The 19,528-nt window shown below is 41.9% G+C and overlaps 1 protein-coding gene and 1 long non-coding RNA gene across 2 annotated transcripts in view; one reads left to right on the top strand and one right to left on the bottom strand.

Moving 5' to 3' along the window:
- The first annotated feature begins 32 nt into the window (after positions 1-32).
- LOC109284459 (uncharacterized) lies at positions 33-9,742 on the top strand. Its single transcript, XR_002091915.2, has 3 exons — positions 33-728; positions 6,092-6,193; positions 6,430-9,742. It is a non-coding gene; the product is annotated as an uncharacterized LOC109284459 (long non-coding RNA).
- Positions 9,743-15,819: 6,077 nt separating this feature from the next.
- DYNC1LI2 (dynein cytoplasmic 1 light intermediate chain 2) overlaps positions 15,820-19,528 on the bottom strand; it is a 36,840-nt gene continuing 33,131 nt past the window's right edge. Inside the window, exon 13 of the mRNA XM_006269826.3 lies at positions 15,820-18,909. Within this exon, the coding sequence (XP_006269888.1) occupies positions 18,803-18,909 (107 nt within the window). The 3' untranslated portion in view covers positions 15,820-18,802. The remainder of the gene's footprint in view (positions 18,910-19,528) is intronic.

The raw sequence follows: 19,528 nt of genomic DNA, 5'->3' as shown, positions 1-19,528 counted from the left end.
GGGCGGGGACAGCCCCGCCCCCGCGACAGGCCCCGCCCCGCGCGCGGGAGCGGGCGCGCTGCGGCTGAGGGCCGGCGATCCGCGGGCGGCCGCCACAAGGCACAGGCACTGTGTGGTGGAGAGGGGTCGGGCCCGACTCACTTGTGGCTCTGGACTGACTCCCGGAGTTGGATCGGGAACGTGAAACATTTCTTTCCACCATCACAAAAGGGAAGGCCCGAGAAGCGCTGCTTCTGTCCTCTGTTTTCCTCTTCAAGAGGACATTTCTCTCTCTTGAAGAGAAAAATAGAGAACATGAAGGCATCTGGTTTCGTATCAATAGAGGACAACCGGACTGTCCTCTGATGGCCGCCCTGTTCGTCTGTGACAGGCCGCGCCAAGCCCTTCCTCGTGTTTGTTTTAATCTTACTGCTAGTTTCCTTCTGCGCCCCTCGGGCTTGTATGGTGAGATGCCTCTCACCATACAATAATAAATCCCCATTTACTTTCTCCGCGCATGGAGGGGAGAGTAGGTCGGGATGGTTGAGGGGAAGGAGGTAGTTCTGGGCGCCGTGTTTCAAGAAGGATGGAGAGGAGCTCGAGGGGCAGAGACAGGATTCAAGGGGCTGGAAAGGTTGAGGCTATTAGACGTGTTCAGCTTGGACACACAGGGATGAAGGGGAGACACGAGACCTAAAAGACCGCCATCGGGAAGAGGGAGAAGCAACACGCTGTCCTTTCCACAGAAGGTAAGACATGAAGCAATAGCTTTACATTGCAGCAAAGTAGAAATAGCTTAGGTATCAGGAACAGCTTCCTTATTAAACTCCCCTCCTGCTGTGAAATCACCTGTATTTTGCCCCAAATTTCCTCTGCCCCATTCTTTCTTTATGTGATAACCTTACCAAAGGCTGCAGAGACACCTAGGGGAAAAATCCATCTGTAAATATTTAAAGGCTATAAAGAAAGAGGAAGGAATTTGCTTATGGTTGTAGACAGAGAGGTGAGTAAAGTGACACAACAGTAGGTCATAAAATACATCCCAAATTAAAGGTAGCTGAAAAATAGAAAAAGAAAATGTTCGTTTTGAAGGAGCTGTCGTGTGTTTGGTATCCAGGGATGCGTTAGAAGCAGTACATTTTTGTAGGGTGATAGCTTGGATCTATTCTGTTAATCTCGCTCAGCAATGAAATCGTTAATAATGTTTATATTGAAGTACTTTAGGTTTCAAAGTTAATCCTTTTAAACATACGGGGCAGTTCACACTTGTCAGAACGGTTGTTTCAGGCTGTCTGTAAACTCAAGACAACAGCACTACATGAGTCTGTGTGCTGAGTATTTTCAATATGATCTTCCATGAGGGTGAGAACTATTTTTCAAGTCAAATTTTAAATTCTGAAACCTACTTCAAAGACAAGGCTTAGATTTCACAGCCACAGAATGACATAACTGGCATACAAGAGGGACTTGCTACACTTGGAAAGACATTTAATTCTTTCACTCCTGTACATAAATATACAATATGAGCATACCCCTGGAAAGACACGCAACAATTTGCTAAGTAATGCACATTCAAAATTAAGCTGAGAAAGCTAACATACTCTATATTCAGAGAGAGTACTTAGTGATGGTACATCATGGTGACTGAACTGAGGACTCCCAAACCCTTATGAAGATAGTTGCTTCTATGAAAAAAATTACACATTGATGCCATCACCCATATTCCAAAAACAAAAGTTTCCTCTTCTGAGATACCTACATCAATCCTGAGAAATCTTTGCTAGCAGCGATGCTTTAAAGAAGGCTGGACAAACCCCCATTCAGTTCCTCAAATTAAGTTCCTTATCTGTAAGAAAAACAGATTTATTTTTCAAGAAAGAATGTCCCAACATGTGGAAAGCAGTCAGCCCCCTCAGTTATGTGTGAATCCCCTACAGAGGAAGAACCACAAAAAATATCTGTGGAGAAAAGAGGCAAAAATCTTTCAGCAACTCAGTGTTTAAAATACCAAACTATGTTCAAAACTAAAGACATAAATAACAATGTAGATAAAAACCAAAAGACCTGCAATAGGACAGAACCAGAGTAGATGACAGAGCAATATATTAATGCCATTACTCAAAATAACTGTTCCATTCTCCCTTGCAAAGGAATAACAATCTAATACAAGATAAGCATAAAATAAAATTACCTTGGAAATAGTTTCTATGATCTTCTTCCCCCCTCCTTTTCCATTTCTAACTCATTCTATAATTTTCTCCCAGGAAGGACAGCACATAGGAAATGTCTTTGGGGTGAGGGGTAGTTTAAACTTTCCTTTGCAATAGGACAAGCTGGGGGACAACCGAACCCTGGGGAAAATCTGGAATAGCCTCCACGGGAAGTGGTGAGGACTCCCATTGCTTGGGACATGTAACGCTAGCCTAACAATGTGATATGTAACTGTACAAGGGTGGAAATCCTATGCTGGCAGAGGCCTGGATATGATGAACTAATCAGTCTTTCCCATATCTCATTTCAATATTTCTATGAGATCCCAAGGAAATCAGAGACTCTCACAAAGTGGTTGCCACTGCACAATAGCTTCAGTCTGGATTTTGTGTAACCTATGAGATGCTTCAGAAACGTGGAGCTTTCACAATTCATCTTAAAGGGAAACTCTTCATTCTACAACTATACTTTCCTTTGGAGGAGTTGATGTGGGCTTTTCACAATACAGAACAGTCCTAAGCACATTTCTTTACAAAAATAAAGATGTATAATAATCCATGAAGATGAGTTTGATGTATTCATAGTAGTTTCAACCAGAGCACAACAGCATGTTGCAGGAGAACCAGAAAGTATCCCCAAAGAAGATTAGTGCAATGCAAAGGGGAGGAATGGTTGTGTGGTTCTGGGGCAGGGCTGGAAGACAGGATATTGGGATTCTGGTTTTGATTTGCTTACAGCGTTCCCATGTGGCTTTTGCCAAGTCTCTTAGCTCCTCAGTGACTCAATTCCCCTCTCAGAACAGGAAGGAAATGGGAGTAAGGAGCCTAAATTTGTAAATATTAATGAAGCATTTTTAAGAACTGGAAAGAAAGTTAACTGTCTATGTACAAGGCCCGGCTAACATTCTTTCCTTTCTAATAATTTAAGGTGTAATTACTAGCAATGGTGAAAAATGCTTTCACATGCACTGAATTGCCAATGTCATGACTGTGATTTCACAGAGGTTTTAAGAAAATTCCTTGGGGCTGCAAACCACTAACATCACCATGCAGAGCCACAACTACCATACCCTTTTCAGCTTCATGGTCATCAAAGTGTGCTCCCCCCCCGGTAGATGGCATGGAGTCAATACCAAGCCATACTGGGAGAATTCTTGGCATCCTTATGGAAGGGTGGGTGGGCTGGATTGACTTGGCAAAGGCTGGAGTGGTTTCTGCCAACATTTAACAAAGGAATCCTTTACATACACTCCCGCTTGATACAGAAGCGGCACCTTTATTGAGTCTGCTATGGAGTGTTTGAAGGAAAATACTTATGCAGTAAATGTATGGAATATATTTAATATACTGAGTCAGTAAAAAGTTCATTGCAGTCACCCATAGCTGTTCATGATCCTGTAAGAAAACTTTGATTTATAAGATTATGCACTCTTTAGGGCAGAGACTTTATTTCATTCTGTGTATGTGCACCGGGGCTCACCTAGTAGGATCCTAAATCTCGGGCTCTACCACAACATTATATAAATAAATAGGCAGGTCACTGCATCTGTCAAGGATGATTTCATACCTGGAATCTAATAGAGGGGTAGGAGGAGACAACCTATAACTCAGAAAGATCAACAAACATGTAGGCAAGCTGTAGCTAATGGGAGCTAACAGGACAGGTATCATTCCAAGAAAATACAACGTATAAAGGGAATACCAGACGCTGAGCCGAGTCAAAGATTCACACGAGCACAGAAGAGTTAATCTGGTCTGGGACAGAACTACTAACTCTTAGAAAGATCTCCAGTGCTGTGGTTGTAACTTTAACCTATTGACAATCCAGGCATTAACGGTAGTGAGAAGAGAATTCATAACCATAAACCACTAACTTGCATAACTGAACAAATTAACTCTCGTGTTCCAGCTGTTCATATAGAAAATCTATATCTTTTGATAAGCCCCTGGATGACTGCAGATTAACAGAAACCTACATAAAAAAATTAAGCAAAAATAGTATTAAACTTGTGAGTTTCTATGATAGGTTGAGCATATTTTGCAATATTTTCAAGATTTGACACAGCTGCAATTAAACATGAACGTCAACCTAAAGCCTAATTTTTAAAGTTGCATTAATGTATTTAAGATGTTTAATAACTATCTATAAAATTCAGCAGATATGAATGGTGCCTGTTCTGGGGAAAATGCTGTTAAAGTTCTGCAGGAATGAGGGTCCAATTCAAATAGGAAAATAGCATCCGTACAAGTACTTGAAAGAGCTGAGAGTTTCTTTAAGAAAATGCTCCAGTATTTCCACATGACCTACTAAAGGGAAGGAGCTCTGGTATGCTGCCAAATTCCAAGAGCGCTGAGCAGTGATTGGAGTTTGACATAGGAGAGAAAATTTTCCCTTCAGTATCTCAATTTAAAAATCCTACACCCTCTGACCTCTCAAATTCAAAAACTTCATAAAAGCCAACTGATGAAGGAATGTCATTTAGTCGAGTCTTCCAGAACTTTTTATTGCATCCCCTCATTTTCACCCCATGCCAGTGTGCACACACTTCTGTAGCCTTCAGTCACATGGCAGCAAATTATTTTGGCAGAGGATTATTTTGCTGAGTCAGATTTATAGATTACTACGATATGTGTCAGAGAGAGAGGGCCCCAACCTGCTCCTGGTGAAAGTTTGGGTATCGAATCATAGAAAATGAGGGTTGGAAGGGACCACAGGAGGTCATCTAGTCCAACCCCCTGCTCAAAGTAGGAACAACCCCCAACTAGATCATCCCAGCCAAGGCTTTGTCTAGCTGGGTCTTGAAAACCTTTAAGGATGGAGAGTCCAGAACCCTGTGGGTAGCCTGTTCCAGTGTTTTACTACCCTCCTTTTGAGAGTTTTTTCCTAATATCCAACCTAAACTTCCCTTGCTGCAACTTGAGACCGTTGCTCCCTGTTCTTTCATCTGCCACCACTGAGAACAGTGCAGCTCCATCCTCTTTGGATCCACCCATCAGGTAGCTGAAGGCTGCTATTGAATCCCCCCTCAGTCTTCTCTTCTCCAGACTAAATAAGCCCAGCTCCCTCAGCCTCTCGTAAGTGACATGCCCTAGTCCCCTTACCATTTTCATTGCCCTCTTCTGGACTCTTCAATTTGTCCACATCCTTAATACTGACCATCAGTACAAACAGAACCAGATTCATGGGTGAGGACTAGTGCAGCAATCCAGTGCTAGCTAGAAGGGGAGGCTCACAGCTCAAACCTCTAGTCTTGAGGTCTGCAGAAATAGTCCTTGCAGCATGCAGAACCCCTAGATGTGGCAGTAATGTGTCGTGCAGAGCTAATCCAACTCAGAAGTAGCAGCAATGCACCTCGCCAAGCAGAGACCAGAGCTCCTCAGCTAAGAGAGCAGTCATTATAACAAAGGAAGGGGAAAGGGAGCCCTGAGAGAGGAACATGAAATGTTGGAAAGGGCGATCTGCAAAAGTGGGTCATACAGAGGATCTTTGAAAGCTCACACGTTGCTGACAACATAGTGCTCTCCTGTCAATACCTACAGGTCTTCTGACTACTGCACACCTTTGTAAAGGCATGGGACAGCAGACAGGGAGGCTCTCTGTCCTCACAGCCTCATTGCAGATGCCATTTGCGACCACCTAAAAGTTTCCCAAATTCAGCCCTTACAGGCAATCTATACCTGTTTTGTTCATCCTAGGTTTTACAAGTTCACAAGGGAAGCAGACTCAAGTTCTAGGTATAAATTATGAAGAAAGGATACGCCTCATGTGCATATCATTAGATACAGCTTTAGATTCCTCCCCATCCCTGCCCAGAAAGTTTGATTCATCTCTGAAAATGCCACATGTTCCTCACCATTTAAAAAATATGTACTGATTTGGGCATTTTGTTCCATACATGCAGGAAGTGTAACAACACACAACAGACTGGGAAGGACAAAAGCAATTAGCCACAATGGAGCTGCCATCAAGTGACACAAAACACCCCCAAACTGATTCTCAGGAGGTAAAAAAAATTCAATCTGATTTCTACTTACAAGAAAAAAACACTCAGTTTTAGGAATAGATTTTAAGAGGAAGTAATGGAGAAAATGGGTGTGTCAGGGGGAAGGAAATCACATCAAAATTCGTTATCCAAGATGAAGAAACAGTTAGTCAATCATCTCCATATGCTAAGCAGCATCAGATTTATTCTTGTTACTTGCATAACTCACATAGACAAGATCCTCTTTCCTATTCCAGGGTCCTTCTGTTGAGTAAAAATGTTGGAGCAGCCCGCAGGGACCCTAAGTGTGTTATGTACCTGTGGGAGTATTTCCTTGATACAGAGGCTGTAGAAGACAGCCACAAAGCTGCTGTGTAGACTCCGTGGCAAGCCTTGGTGCAGGGCAGCAGAGGAATCTAGGAGTCAAGCACCACAGATGTCCTGGCACATTGGCCCACGGTGCCGCCTGGGGAGGCTGCTGTCATTTAAACGACCTTCAGAGCTGCTTCAGATTCAGGAGAGCACAAAGATGGTTGAAGTCACTGTACCCCCCCCCACCCACCCCGCCCCATTAAACACAGCAAAATATTAACCTTTGTGTTTACCTAATAGCAAGGCATCTAGACTTTTGGGAATGCCTTGTTATTGTTGACAGACCCAAGTAAATATTAGGAAGATCCTAAGACATTTTTTTATTGTGCATCTTTATCACCCCTTCAAAACCAAGAAAGGGAACTGGCCGATTTAGATTAGTTGGCCTTTATTTTATTATATTCTTTAAAATTTTATGCATGTGCTTAACGTTATGCACTGTTGGTATTTGCATCAATGCATCTTTCCAGGACTGGCACATTAGTTTGTATACATCTTAGCAAAACCAAGCTAAAACTCCTAAAAAGAGTTCAGTTTTAAAAGATTCAGTTTTAAAAAGAGTACAGGGTGAAAGTATTTCAGTGGAGTCTAATAGGTTCAACTAGTTCTCCCCAGTCGCTCAGTTATTTTCACCCTGTTAAAATACAATGCTTCAAATACATGACACCTTTAATCTCCAAGGGATTCAAAGCAATTCAGGAACTATATATACACACAGTTTTATAATACTGCCACCTCTGGGGCGAAAGACAGCAGACAGGTAGACAACTGGCATTTTACACAACTGTAAAGTGAAATGAAATTATACAGAAAGACAGAGGCAAAAAAGTATCTGTTAAGAGAGCCAAGGGGACCTTTAACAGCCCGAGGAGCAGACAAGACCTCAAGTCATAATGTTCCTTTTGCCAAAGTCCCACAGGATAAAAAGTGTCGAAGAAAAGGTACACTCGGTATACAGACTGGTCTGGTGGGAAAAGGCTGCAACACTTCCTTTATTCATGGCAAACAGTGCTTCTCACCTTGGGAAAACATATGCCATTAAGCTGAGTTTTCCTTTAACTCTGGAAGGACAGAAAACAGTAGTTCCCTCTGACTGTGTGGGCGCAGTCATGCGCTCCATGTGATGTGGAGTATTTTTATAGCAAGGGGGGAAAAGAGAGAGAATGTGTAGGAGAGAGCTGGGCCTTTGAAAGAAAAGCACTTTTTTTTTTTCCTTTTCAGAAGGCGGGGGGAATTTGAGAGAAGGAAGCAAAATTATGTAAACTGTTTTATAAGCTGTCAAAGTTTTAAAAGCCCCATAGCAGGTTTAGAAAAGATGGAGTTCACTTTCCACATTCTTTCTTTCCATAGATGAAAGGGGCCAGTGAAAACAATTGACCTCAACTGTTTTAATACTGTGTTTGTTATTATATAACCAAGGCCCCTCTGTTGGCTATACTGAGGGGGAACTGCAAATATGTTTCTATTTAACGGGATGCTGTTAATTTAAAAATAATGCCTCTGAACCTCTCCTACCTACTGTTGTTGCAAAGATTACTGTATAGATTAGAGAAATAATATTTCCTGGATTTTTTTTTCCATTGTGCTTAATTTCTGCATTTAACAAAACTGTGAGCCTGAGCAGTTTGGCTTTTTCCCTAGTCAAGACATTTTTCTCTGTTTACACAAGTCTTTCATATGGCACCAGAGGAGAGAGGAACATTTTGAAAAAATAGCAAAAATCAGAAAGCTACCAAAGTGATCAACCACCAAGGACAGCTGTAGGACTTTAAATATAGTAAATTAAAGACAAAAATAATAACAGTTTAGTTGGCAGCTGCCCTGTAAATGTATGTGCACTGCATTTATTTATTTTCTGTTCCCAACAAAGTGGGCGAGCAGCAGGCCCATAGACTTTTGTCATTTAAAAGTATTTGAGATTGACACAGGCTCAGACCTCCTAATTTTATTCATGGTGTTGTTCATTTCTTGGCCCAAAGTAACCTCACAACAGGCCAAATGTTTTTTAAGCAGTGTTCCCCACTGGAGTCATTTGGGGGTCTTTAAGTCTGGTGACACAATTACCTGCATGGTTTTTGAGAAAACACGTACATGGTGCACATTTAAGTTGCAATTAATAATCAGCATGGGTTTAAATGGTAAGGTTAGGGAACGAGTTATGAGTTAGAGCCTTTCATTTCCATGCTTCTGGTCAAACCAGCCCAGATTAGAGGAACCAAGTTACCTACAGTAGATTTCTCAGTCATCTTTATGAACTGAATGGATGATTTCTGACGGGTGCTTTCTGACAAGCTCACACATACATCGACAGTCTCAGCAGCGATGTGGATGGAGATGAACGTACCCTGCGCCCCAGGCTGCCAACACACTATTTTTTCCACAGCTGATCTCTATTTAAAAAAAAAATGCTCAAGTTCCTATTAATCCTTCTCCCTGAATATGGAGTTAGGGCAGGGGTGGCAAAATATGGCCTGTGGACCAGATCCAGCCAACAAGGAATTCTGTGCGGCTTGACCCTGTCCAGCCCAGGTGTGTGGGGCAGCTTGGGCCATGGCATGTGCAGCTGGTTCTACCACCCTGGGGTGCATGGTGGCTGGACTCGGCTTCCTGGCAGCCCCCTCAGCAGCACCTCTTTGGCTGCTATTACTAGGGTCTCTGCTGCTGCTAAATCTGGTCCTGCTGCCCGAGCCCCAAGACCCATTCACCCTGTACCTGCTGCAGGGGATGCCAGATGGAGTGGGCAGGTCTCCTTGAAGAGCAGCCGGGACCCCTGCAGGCAGGACAGGGAGCAGCGTCCAGAAGCAAAATGGATTAGTGGGCAAAGACTGGGGTCGGGGCTCAGCCCGTCACTGCCCTGCGATCGCATCCCTGGCTGCCCACCCATGATGGCCACCCTATGGTGGGTGCAGGGCAGACAGGCCCCATACAATCCATGCCCCTCCTCCCTGGCCTGCCAGCCAAAATAATTGTCCATCCCTGGCCTGCTCCTTCACTGCAGATGACCATCAGGAAACAGAGAGACTTTCAGATTCCAGGATGCTGCAAGTGCATGAATCTGTTATGGAGAGTCAGAGATTCAGGTTTTACCCTGGCTCCTAATGACCGATGTAGCATTGCTAGGCTTGGCAGGATTCCATTTTTATTGCTAAACATCAATAAATGTTGATTTAACCTCTCACAGATCAATGCAAAAATATTTCCAACAGTAATCACTGAAATTTATAGAAAGTAGATCAAGAAAAGAATATCCAGGATGGGGGTAAGGAAATCTGGGACGGGGGGACACCATGCATGCATGTGCACATGCACACACACACTGAAGGTGGGGTGGAGGAAGCTCTGGCTGCACCGCCTGTGCTCTGCCTCTCTGGTAGCAGTTCGGGCAGCCTCTGCAGGAGCAGGGGACTGTGCTGGGAGTGGGGTTGGTTGGATGGCAGAGCCTGGAAGGGAAGAGACACTGCTGCAGGATCCCACCACTGAGGAGCAGGGCCATTGACAGCTGGCAGCCCAGTGCTGCTGGTGGCTTGTTCTGCCCAGGTCCCAGCCAGGGATCAGGTGCCAAATTCCCACCCAGCCCAGCCCTTGCCCCCATGCTCCACTTCCTGCAAGCAAAGGCTTCAGCTTGGTATAAACATACTGTCAAATGAACAGAATGATTTAAAGCAGGTATGCTTTGATTCATGGATATCTACTTTTTATATTTTAATATGCAATTTTAACAGTATAGTCATTACTAAATTGTCTGCCCCCCCCCATTCCATGCAATCCTGAAAATTTTAAATAGCTAAAAATTCAAATACATGCTTGGAAATAAACATTGGTTTTAGCCATCAAAATGATCAAACAAACAAACAAACATCAAATTCTGCCATGCTTAACCATTGCTGCAGAGGAATCAGCCATGAGCGCATAAATCTCACACCGGCTGAGTCTGGCCTCCAATTTACCTTCTTTTCTGTGTTGCTCCAATTAACTTGATCCTTCCTCCTCCTCCTCTCACTTCTCCCTCCCCCTCTTGCTTTTGGGGAGCAAAGCAACTGAGAAGCTGAGCAGCTGTCACCCTGACCCCTTTGCCTGTGTGTAGTAGCCTTTCTCAGTGAGTCTGCAGTCTGACAGTGCAGTGCACTCCTACAAAACAAGTTGTATATCCTCATCTGTATGTGTGAATCTCTGTGATTACCCAGATGCACACTTTCACACTGACACTTTAGATAGCAAGTAATTTGGGGCAAGAATTTTCTCTGCGTCTACACAGAAAAAATCTACAAATAGTATTATATAAAACAACCCACTACACTGAAAGAAAATTAATGCTGGAAAGTCAAACCTTCAGGTTTCATCTAGTCTACCTGCATGGATGCATGGGGTACAGTATTTAGTGACACACTACATACTATTGTTTCCAAGCAGGACTAGACTTTGTACAATTAAGCTTTTGGTCCAAGGCACAGAAGAGGTGACGCTTAGAACTGCAAGGATTTTTTTAACATTGGTATAAGCTGAAAAAAAAAAAACTGGCTGCAGGAGATTTTTCAGCAGCAAGCAGTAAAGATGACACGATCCTTTTGCAGTTGCAAGCTTTATCCTAAAAGCAATAGCCTAATCTGTGCCATATTATATTAGCACATGGAAATATTTCTGTGTCACTACATTTACATAATCATTCTGATCTAATTTGCCAGATAGAAATATAATCAGAGAAAGAATCTCTCTTTGGATACAATGTATCTAAACAGCAAAAACTAGCAGAATAATTCTGATAATCTGTGGGCACGTCTACACATACGCTTTCCTGCACAGTGGACTAATTTACAGTGCAGTAAAGTGTCACTGTCTACATGTGTGGCAATTGGGCCAGTGTAGACTAATTGACAGGATTATTCAATGGCGCTGTAAGATACATGTACTATCTGATGGTGGAGTAAATTATTGCACTTAAATGCACGTGTAGGTGGTGACGTAGGATTTTTGTTTACTCCGGCTCAAATTGCACTGCAGTTTAAATTGACTTTTCAGTGGGAGTTGCAGATAACATGGCATCTCTTCAGCTCAGGCCAATACCCACTGTGTAAATATGCTTGTGAAGAAAGCTTCTGTAGAAGGTAGGAAGGACCCTAAAAAGGTTTAAGAGCACTACAATCCATGTATGAACTTTACTGAACACAACTCAAACTGTGAGCTCTGCTACATACCTGCAAGTTGGTGTTCACTTCCATTCAAACTTCTTGGAGCAAAGATGCTAGACCCAGTTGTTTTCACCCATGCAACTCTTACAGCAAAAATCAGTATGGCTCTGCTTATACGTTACATTTTTCTATGACTATATTGCCATAGAAATTAAAAAAAAAAAAAACACCCTCTCAGACACCTGGATAACAGCAGTCGCATGGACTCACAAAGCAGCAATTCAGACTGCTTGGCTTGCTTAATTCTAGGCTCAGCATCCCCTACTTCCACAAGAAACAGACCTGGGGATGGTTCCCAAATTCTTAAGTAACTTGAAGCCAGAGCTGGCTGAGCTCTTCCAGTGACACTTTTGGGAAAACAATTCTTTTCTGAAAACTGCCTGCTTGCTTTAGAACATTTGGCTTGTTAAACAAAAAGGCGAACAGCTGACAAGTTAAATTTCCAGCTCAAAACAAAAATACATTCAGATAGACTACTAGAGCACTCTGGGAGCTGGAGTTCAGTCCCTCAGGTCCCTTTTCTCCTCCATGGGACAGGCCCCACAGTCAAACTTCATCTGGCCTCCAACATAATCTGATCAGGAAACTCCCAGGCTGCATCATGTCCTTCATCAACACGGAGAAATCTCTTAAATATTCAAGCAGGAAGAAGAGAGAAGAGGAACACAAGGCCCCTAAACTCTAATGCCTCAAAGCTACCATGTTGGTGAACAGTTTCTGGATTTAACTATTCTATCTCTTGGTCAAAATAATTTAGGTTTGATTTTTTGCTTAGAAGTAAACATTTTTGCAGGTCTTTCCTGTCCCGTCCCCCCAAACAACCCACTCTAATCAATTCAGTTAGGTAAAAAATAATGACTTCTGCAGGTAGCCTGCTTCCAGGTAAGAATTCCTGGCAGAACCAACAAAGAACAAACATTGATTTGACCCCACCTACCCTGATTGTATAACTCTGATGTTTGTAATTAAAACAAAAAAAAAAAAAAAAAAGAAAGAAAAACCTAGAATAAGATCAGGCTCAAATTCTTGGTACAGGAGTGAATTTATTTCCTGAAATTCAGGCTATATCCTAAGAGTCAAATATTTTGGCAGGCTGAAATAGCTAGCTCCCTCCCTGAATTGGAAACAGGTCTATATTAGATATTCTCTTACAAAAACAACTTTTCCCCAACTATCGGAGAGCTATTAAAAAACTGTCAGCTGAACATATACCATAGCCATCTAACACCAGTAGCAAATGAATACAAAGCTCAAATTAAAAAGCTGTTGTACAGCTACCCTAACATGGGTGCAACTGGGTTTAACAAGGGGAAAACTGCAGAAAGACTAAAGAGAGAAAACAATACCCAATAACCAGGGGTTTACTGAACTTGGAGGAAGCTGGCTGATTTCATGGGCAGATCGTGTGGCCATCCACCATTTTTGCAGGCTGCACGTGGTGGGGGGGGTTCCCCCATGTTTCTCATCTGCTGAGGGGCCCAGCAGTCTTGCCCTCCCCCCACCCACATTGCCATATGGCCCCAAACCACATCTTAATTGCCCTGATTAAGCCCGGGGAAGCCATTAATCCATGTTATTCAGCACTTCCCCAGGTTTAACCAAGGTAATTAAGCCACAGTTTCAGGCCACCCAAGTTGAGGCTGCAAGCAGCTGCACCAGGGTCCCAGGCTGGCTGTGGCAGGCAGCCAGGAGGCTGCAAGTGGCTGCACTAGAGTCCTGACCTGGTTTGATGCCAATGGCAGGTGCAGCTCAGCCCCTGCCCCAGTGCCTTCTCCGCTGTCTGCCCCAAGGCACGCATAGACCTACTGCTGGCAATGAGCTGGGCCAGGACTCTGTGGACACTGGTGTAGCTGCTGGCCACAGCTGGCCTGGGCTCTGTGGCAGGGGTCTTCCCAGAGTCCAGAGCCTTGGGGAAGGCTGCAAGTGGCTGCACTGGGGTCTGTGGCTGCACTGTAGCTCAGCTTATTGCTGGTGGTGGGTGCACACATGCAACGAGCTGGGCTGGGGCTCCATGGAGACCAGCGCAGCTGCTTGCAGCCTCCCCACCTCTTGCTGCGAGCAACCCTTCTCCCTCTCCTCCCCATGCTCCAAGATTGCAGGGCTTCCCGCCCTTTCCTCTGCTGGCTGGTAATTTTTATTTTAAGCCCGCCATTTTTTGCAAAGCCTGCCCAATTTTGCGTTTTCTGCAAAAAACACAATCGAAATGTCAGTGGTCCCCACCAGTAACAGCCATCACCACTAGCTCAGAGCCAATTAAGCCTGGTGTCTGCACTTCAAAAACGTGCCAAAAGGAACAGCATCCTCCACCCTTCTCTCCTTTATAGTCTCAGTCACTGTACTAGTATTGCAAATGTACTTGTGTCACTTTGTTGAAGTATTTCAGTTGTTCAGATACTGTAATTTTTCACCGGTTCCCATAAACATGAAACTGCAAGTTTGTTTGCATTAGTGCAAGTATCATTTATCTCCTTTTCCTTCCATTTTAACCTTTTTTCCTAAATTCTGACCCAAGCAATGACCAGAAAATAGCATCACATTGTACTTCATACACTGCATATGAAAAATAATATTGCATTTATTCCAATTGCTTCATGCGAGTCTTCTCTCCTTCCATTTTTTAAAGTTTTCTAAGCTTTTTCTTACTGTTTTAGCCCTTTTGTTTCAGTTTACTGTTTTCTATTCTTTAATAGCATTAAATCAGCTCTTACTAAAATGCAATATGCCTATGAGCTTACTTCTCATTAAAAAACCAAGCCAACAGTATTATTACTGTCATGAGTCTTCACACGAATTGAATGCAATAGTAACTTTATATTTTTGAATGCAAACAAACTTGAAATTGAAGGAGTCGGTCACTTTTTATTGAAACAAAAATAATAAAATTTGGAGTAACCAGAATTTCTATGGTAGATACAAGTTAAAATCCTAGCTCTGCAAAAGAGTTGCTAAATATTTAAGGAGGGAGAAAAAAGTCAAGCAAGTGGGTGAAATGGAGCCAAAAAAGTTAGCTATTAGCAGCTAAAGTAGCCCAGGAGAAGAGGCAGATAAGATAGAAGGCTGCTGGAAGCCTAGGAAATGGAGTTCAGAATTGCTTTTAGCAGAGAATAGAAACTGGATAGCATCTCCTTCCCTTTCATTCCTGTAACCTGGGCCCAGTGCTTAAGACCTTTGGCCCAAACGAGACCTGAAGACTTTGTCGATAGAGCCACAGCAGTATAGTATGCCAGCAACGCCGTCCTAGTATGGACGCAGCACAGACTGGCAAAACTGCACTCCATCCAGACGAGCACTGATGTTTGGTTCCCCGGGGACAAGTAGCAGTGGCACACCTTGTGCCGCTGCTTGTCTCCAGGGAACGCGTGTGCCACACACACTTTGGTGCACAGCAAATTACCCTGGGTGGGGTAGGGGAGGCTGGGACCAACACTGGGCTGGCCCCAGCAGCCTTACCTGGGGTCCTGAGGGCCTCACAGGGCTGCAGCAGTGGCGATTCTGCCATGCTGAGCCTGGCCAGGAGCCGCAGTGCAGTTCTGGATGGCCCAGCTCTGCTTTTGAGCGACACGCGCTGCCCATGAGTGTGCCGCTCAGCATTCCCCCCCCCCATATGGTTTTTTTTGACCCCTGGACATCCAAGGGTCAAAAAACCTGCAGAAAAAAAGCAGAGCGGCATACAAATGGGCAGCACTCCCTTGCAGCGTGGAGAATATTTAAATGTGCAGTATGTGGCACCACATACCGCACAGCTGCGCTTATCTGGAGGCGGCCTATAGTACTAGAACTTTGTATAGGTTCATCCAGCTTCCCCTGTGCCTCCAAGCTGAATACAAGGGTGCAGATTTGCAGGTATAACTCTGCATCTTCCTGATTGGCATAATTATGCCATCAAACATTGGTAATATAGAGATGACCACTGAATTCAACAGAAGTGCTGCATACATAAGATCTGACAGGATTGTTCCCTTAGGAAGCCATTACTGCTAGCTTATGGTGCTAAATGAAGAGGTAGCTCAAGTTTGCTTCTCTTTTATCCTTCCCCCTTGAAAATAGTTCTAGAAGGGTGTTGTTAAGAAAAAAAAGCACAACTTTAAGCAGTCTGGATTCGTGTTTATTGAAGCCAATAATTAAAGACGTCCTCATTTTCGCCAGCACTAGAAAGCAAGATTCCACATGACCGCATACTGCACCTGGTTAAAGCCATACGGTTGGACTAACGTTTGTGTTCGATACATCTGCAGTCCTAATTGTAAGTTTAAAAAAAAAACCCCAAGAAAACCAAAAACCAAAACCAAAATATCAATAAACTTAGTGTACAGGACAGGGAACTTTCATTTACAACATGTATATTGTTAAGTTCATGATGTACAAAGCAGTCACTTTCAACTTAGTTAAATAAAATAAAATATGACAAATTCTGTTCAGTTTAAACACAGTTTTTAAAACGCCAATAAAAAAGTGCAAACTTAAAATCAAGCAGCATAACCATAGCATTTTTATGGAGGGCCAATCCTTAACCTTTATATCTGCCTTATCTTCAAGTTGAATAGTTTTTTTTATTTTCTTAGTTTAAACATGAACAGTAGATGCAATCACTATAATGCATATAAATATAGTCATATAATAGTTTTAACAGTCTACCATACAAGTGTATCCTGCAAATAAAATTAAATTTTACTTTAAAATGTGAAGGCTGTTTGCAGTTTGGCCTTTGGTTCCAATGCTTGAAAACACCAGAAAAACAAATGTGCAGCTCTCCAAAGTTGGTAGACTTTGGCAACCACTGGACATTACATTACTTACAAACTTCCTTCCAACAAACTAGGAGCATTCACTTGCAGTAAGAAAGTGGAAATCAAACTTGTTTTTGTCAGAAGCCTCTTTTTACACAACTGACAAAATATAATACATTTCCTGGCTTTGATAAAATCTTAAAAGAATTTTTTATGAAAATGGAAAATACTTCAAATCTTAACTTTTAGCCACACTAGCATAGAAAGTGCTTTTCGGTTCAAATGACAAAATATTAGTCTTGTAGTCTTGTACTAAGGTTCTCATCACAACTGTATGCCTTTATGAACATATACTTCTTCAGATTTTCTGGTTTTACCGTTGATGTTTTATTCCCCAATTTAAAACCTCAATGTCCAAGGACAGTATGCAATTACTTCTGCTGGTGCGGTGATATGCACCTGGCATCCCACACACCAGGCAGAACCACCACACAACCTGTCTGCAGCCCACAGGCTCACAGATTACTTGTTAATCTAAACAACTGTGCAACTAACCTTGTATAAAAAAAGTAAAAAAAAAAAATTAAAAAATAAACTGGTACAAGTAATAGGCTTATGTTAATGTTTGTCAAAGAGGCAAGTAAATACTCTTAGTTTTCTAGGTAGCATTTAGACAAACTCACAAAAACAAGGGAAAAAAACAGCCTCTTGATGTAACAGCATTTGAAGTTATGTCCAGTATTGTTAGTGGTCAATCTAATTCTGTATATTTAAGTAACAATATATATTACGGAAGTTATATCCAGACATCAGATTTAGTACAACAAGTTTATATCCATAAAAAGTAAACTCTGCATAATTCAAATTGTGGTTTTTTTCCCTTCAGCAATAAGAGCACAGAATATGCTTGGTACTTTTAACTTATGGTAGTGTTTATATGTAAAACAGATATACCTTATATAAAAATCAAAGTGCCATTTCAGTAACCATATATTTGGGGGGGGGGAGGGTTGTTGGGTTTTTTTTGTTTGTTTTTTTTACGGAATGATGGTTTGAAGTGCCCATGGACACAACTCCATTACAGCAACAGCGGACAACTGCAATCCATCTTTCCATATGAAAATGCTACATTAAGAAAAAACAAAGAACAAAAATCATTGGTTCTAGTCACCATGTACACATTCATAATTTCAGTTTCTTGTTAGAACTGGAGCAGGCTATAGACTCCAGCCTATGTGGTTGGAAACAGGGTCCTCGAAAGACAACCTTTCCAGGCGTAAGGCAGGAATCAATTTCAGCTTGGTAGCTAATATTAAGTTACAAAAAAAAATAAATAAATAAAAAAAAGATATTTTTGAGTATTCTGTAGCACTTTTCAGTATGGTAAAATGATGCGACACCCATCACTTGTAGTAAGCTAGCCACTTGGCATTTTTAGAAAAAAGGCAGGAGCTATCAGAAAATAAGATTTAAAATTAAATAAGTTGTCAAAACTATCGATTTTAAAATAAAAACCGAACAGTGACCATTTGTACTACAGTGCACAATAAGGTTCAAGCACCTTCTAAGAACGAATCACACAGTGCCAGGCACTTGGATCTAAGCAAGTTATAGTTTCTCCCATGTCAGCTACACCAAAAAAGGGCATCCACATTCTGTACTTTTTCTTTGTTGCTAAAACTAAAGACAATATGTAACCAGGATAATTTCCCATGACGCTTAAGTGTTTGGCTGATAAGTCTAATTTAAAGTAGTCCTTTTAAAACAGTGATTACTGTCCCTACGTCAACCACAGGATTTAGTAACATTGCTCCTCTCCAGTACATCCAACATTCTTTTTTCCCCCCACACTGAGCCAAGTCTGTTTCCCCTTTTTGTGCTGCATCTCCTACCTTGGTTTCTTTCCTCATCTAATAATGCTCAGCTACATCACCCCCTTTCCAAGTATACAAATACATTTGTAAACATACAAATGGCCAATTCCAGTAACTCTGAAAAAGGAATTTGTCTTTCTTGCTTCATGTGCAGTCAGTAGTAGTATTTCAATAGGAATCCTGCATTTTGCTTCTCTGTGCTCTTCATAACAAGAAATGCAGCTGCACCTGCTAACCTCCAAAATCAAAAGAATTGCCCTATATAAACTCTACATGGTTATCTTATACAGAGGGATTTTATATGCAAACTTCCTGAATGTGCACTTTATACTGGGACAAGCCAATGAAGTTTAAGTTCATTTCCCCTGCCCCAAGAAAACTGATAGCATCTGCCACAGCAGAAAACTCCTGGTCTTATCAGATCAATATACATAGTTATTTGGTCATTTACATATGCATTTTTAAGCACTATCAAGCTTCATTTTCTGTTGGTGAAGAGTTTGCTGTTACCATCGAGTCTGGCTTGCGAGTCATTCTATCCAGTTCTTCTTGAACATTTGTCAAAACAGTCTTTTGTCCTAAAAAAGACAACATTTGCATAATATAGTTACAATACATTATTTTCATTAGCGAAGCACAAAACATTAACAACATTTATCATTAAGTCATTGGATTATATACCTCCTCACTGTTTTCCCATCTAGTGAAGAATACAGGACCTGATCCAATTCCAAGTAATGTCTATGAAAAGACTACTATTTTAAAGTGGGAAATTAATCAGGTCTTACTGTACAGCGCAATTAAGCTGTTTATACATAACCGTATCTATGGCAATTACACTCTGTGGCAAATTAAGTTTTGAGAACAATCACATTCAGAGGTTTCTGTCATGAAATTCAAAAGTAATCAAGTCTTTATGTTTGTGTCAGAACATTTATGAAGTTTCACAAGATGACAAGATACATAGGGCACTTGTTACAAAATTATTATTCTAGTTTTGGTTTGTAAATCACAGTTTCTCTAATTAAGTGCATTTCTCTCAGGAAAAGAATGTTTAACAATGTTATTTCTAAAGGAAAAAATGAATATAGATTGCATACTACTTGATCTCTCATGAAGGGTTGATTTTAGTGGGTTGGTCTATTAAAAACACACTCAAGATAATTTATCTAAATTGGAGATCTTCCCACGAGAAAG

The sequence above is a fragment of the Alligator mississippiensis genome, chromosome 10, assembly GCF_030867095.1.
Source record: "Alligator mississippiensis isolate rAllMis1 chromosome 10, rAllMis1, whole genome shotgun sequence".
Taxonomy (NCBI): domain Eukaryota; kingdom Metazoa; phylum Chordata; order Crocodylia; family Alligatoridae; genus Alligator; species Alligator mississippiensis.
Note: the sequence above shows the minus strand (reverse complement) of the source record. Positions and strands in the feature narration are given on the sequence as shown.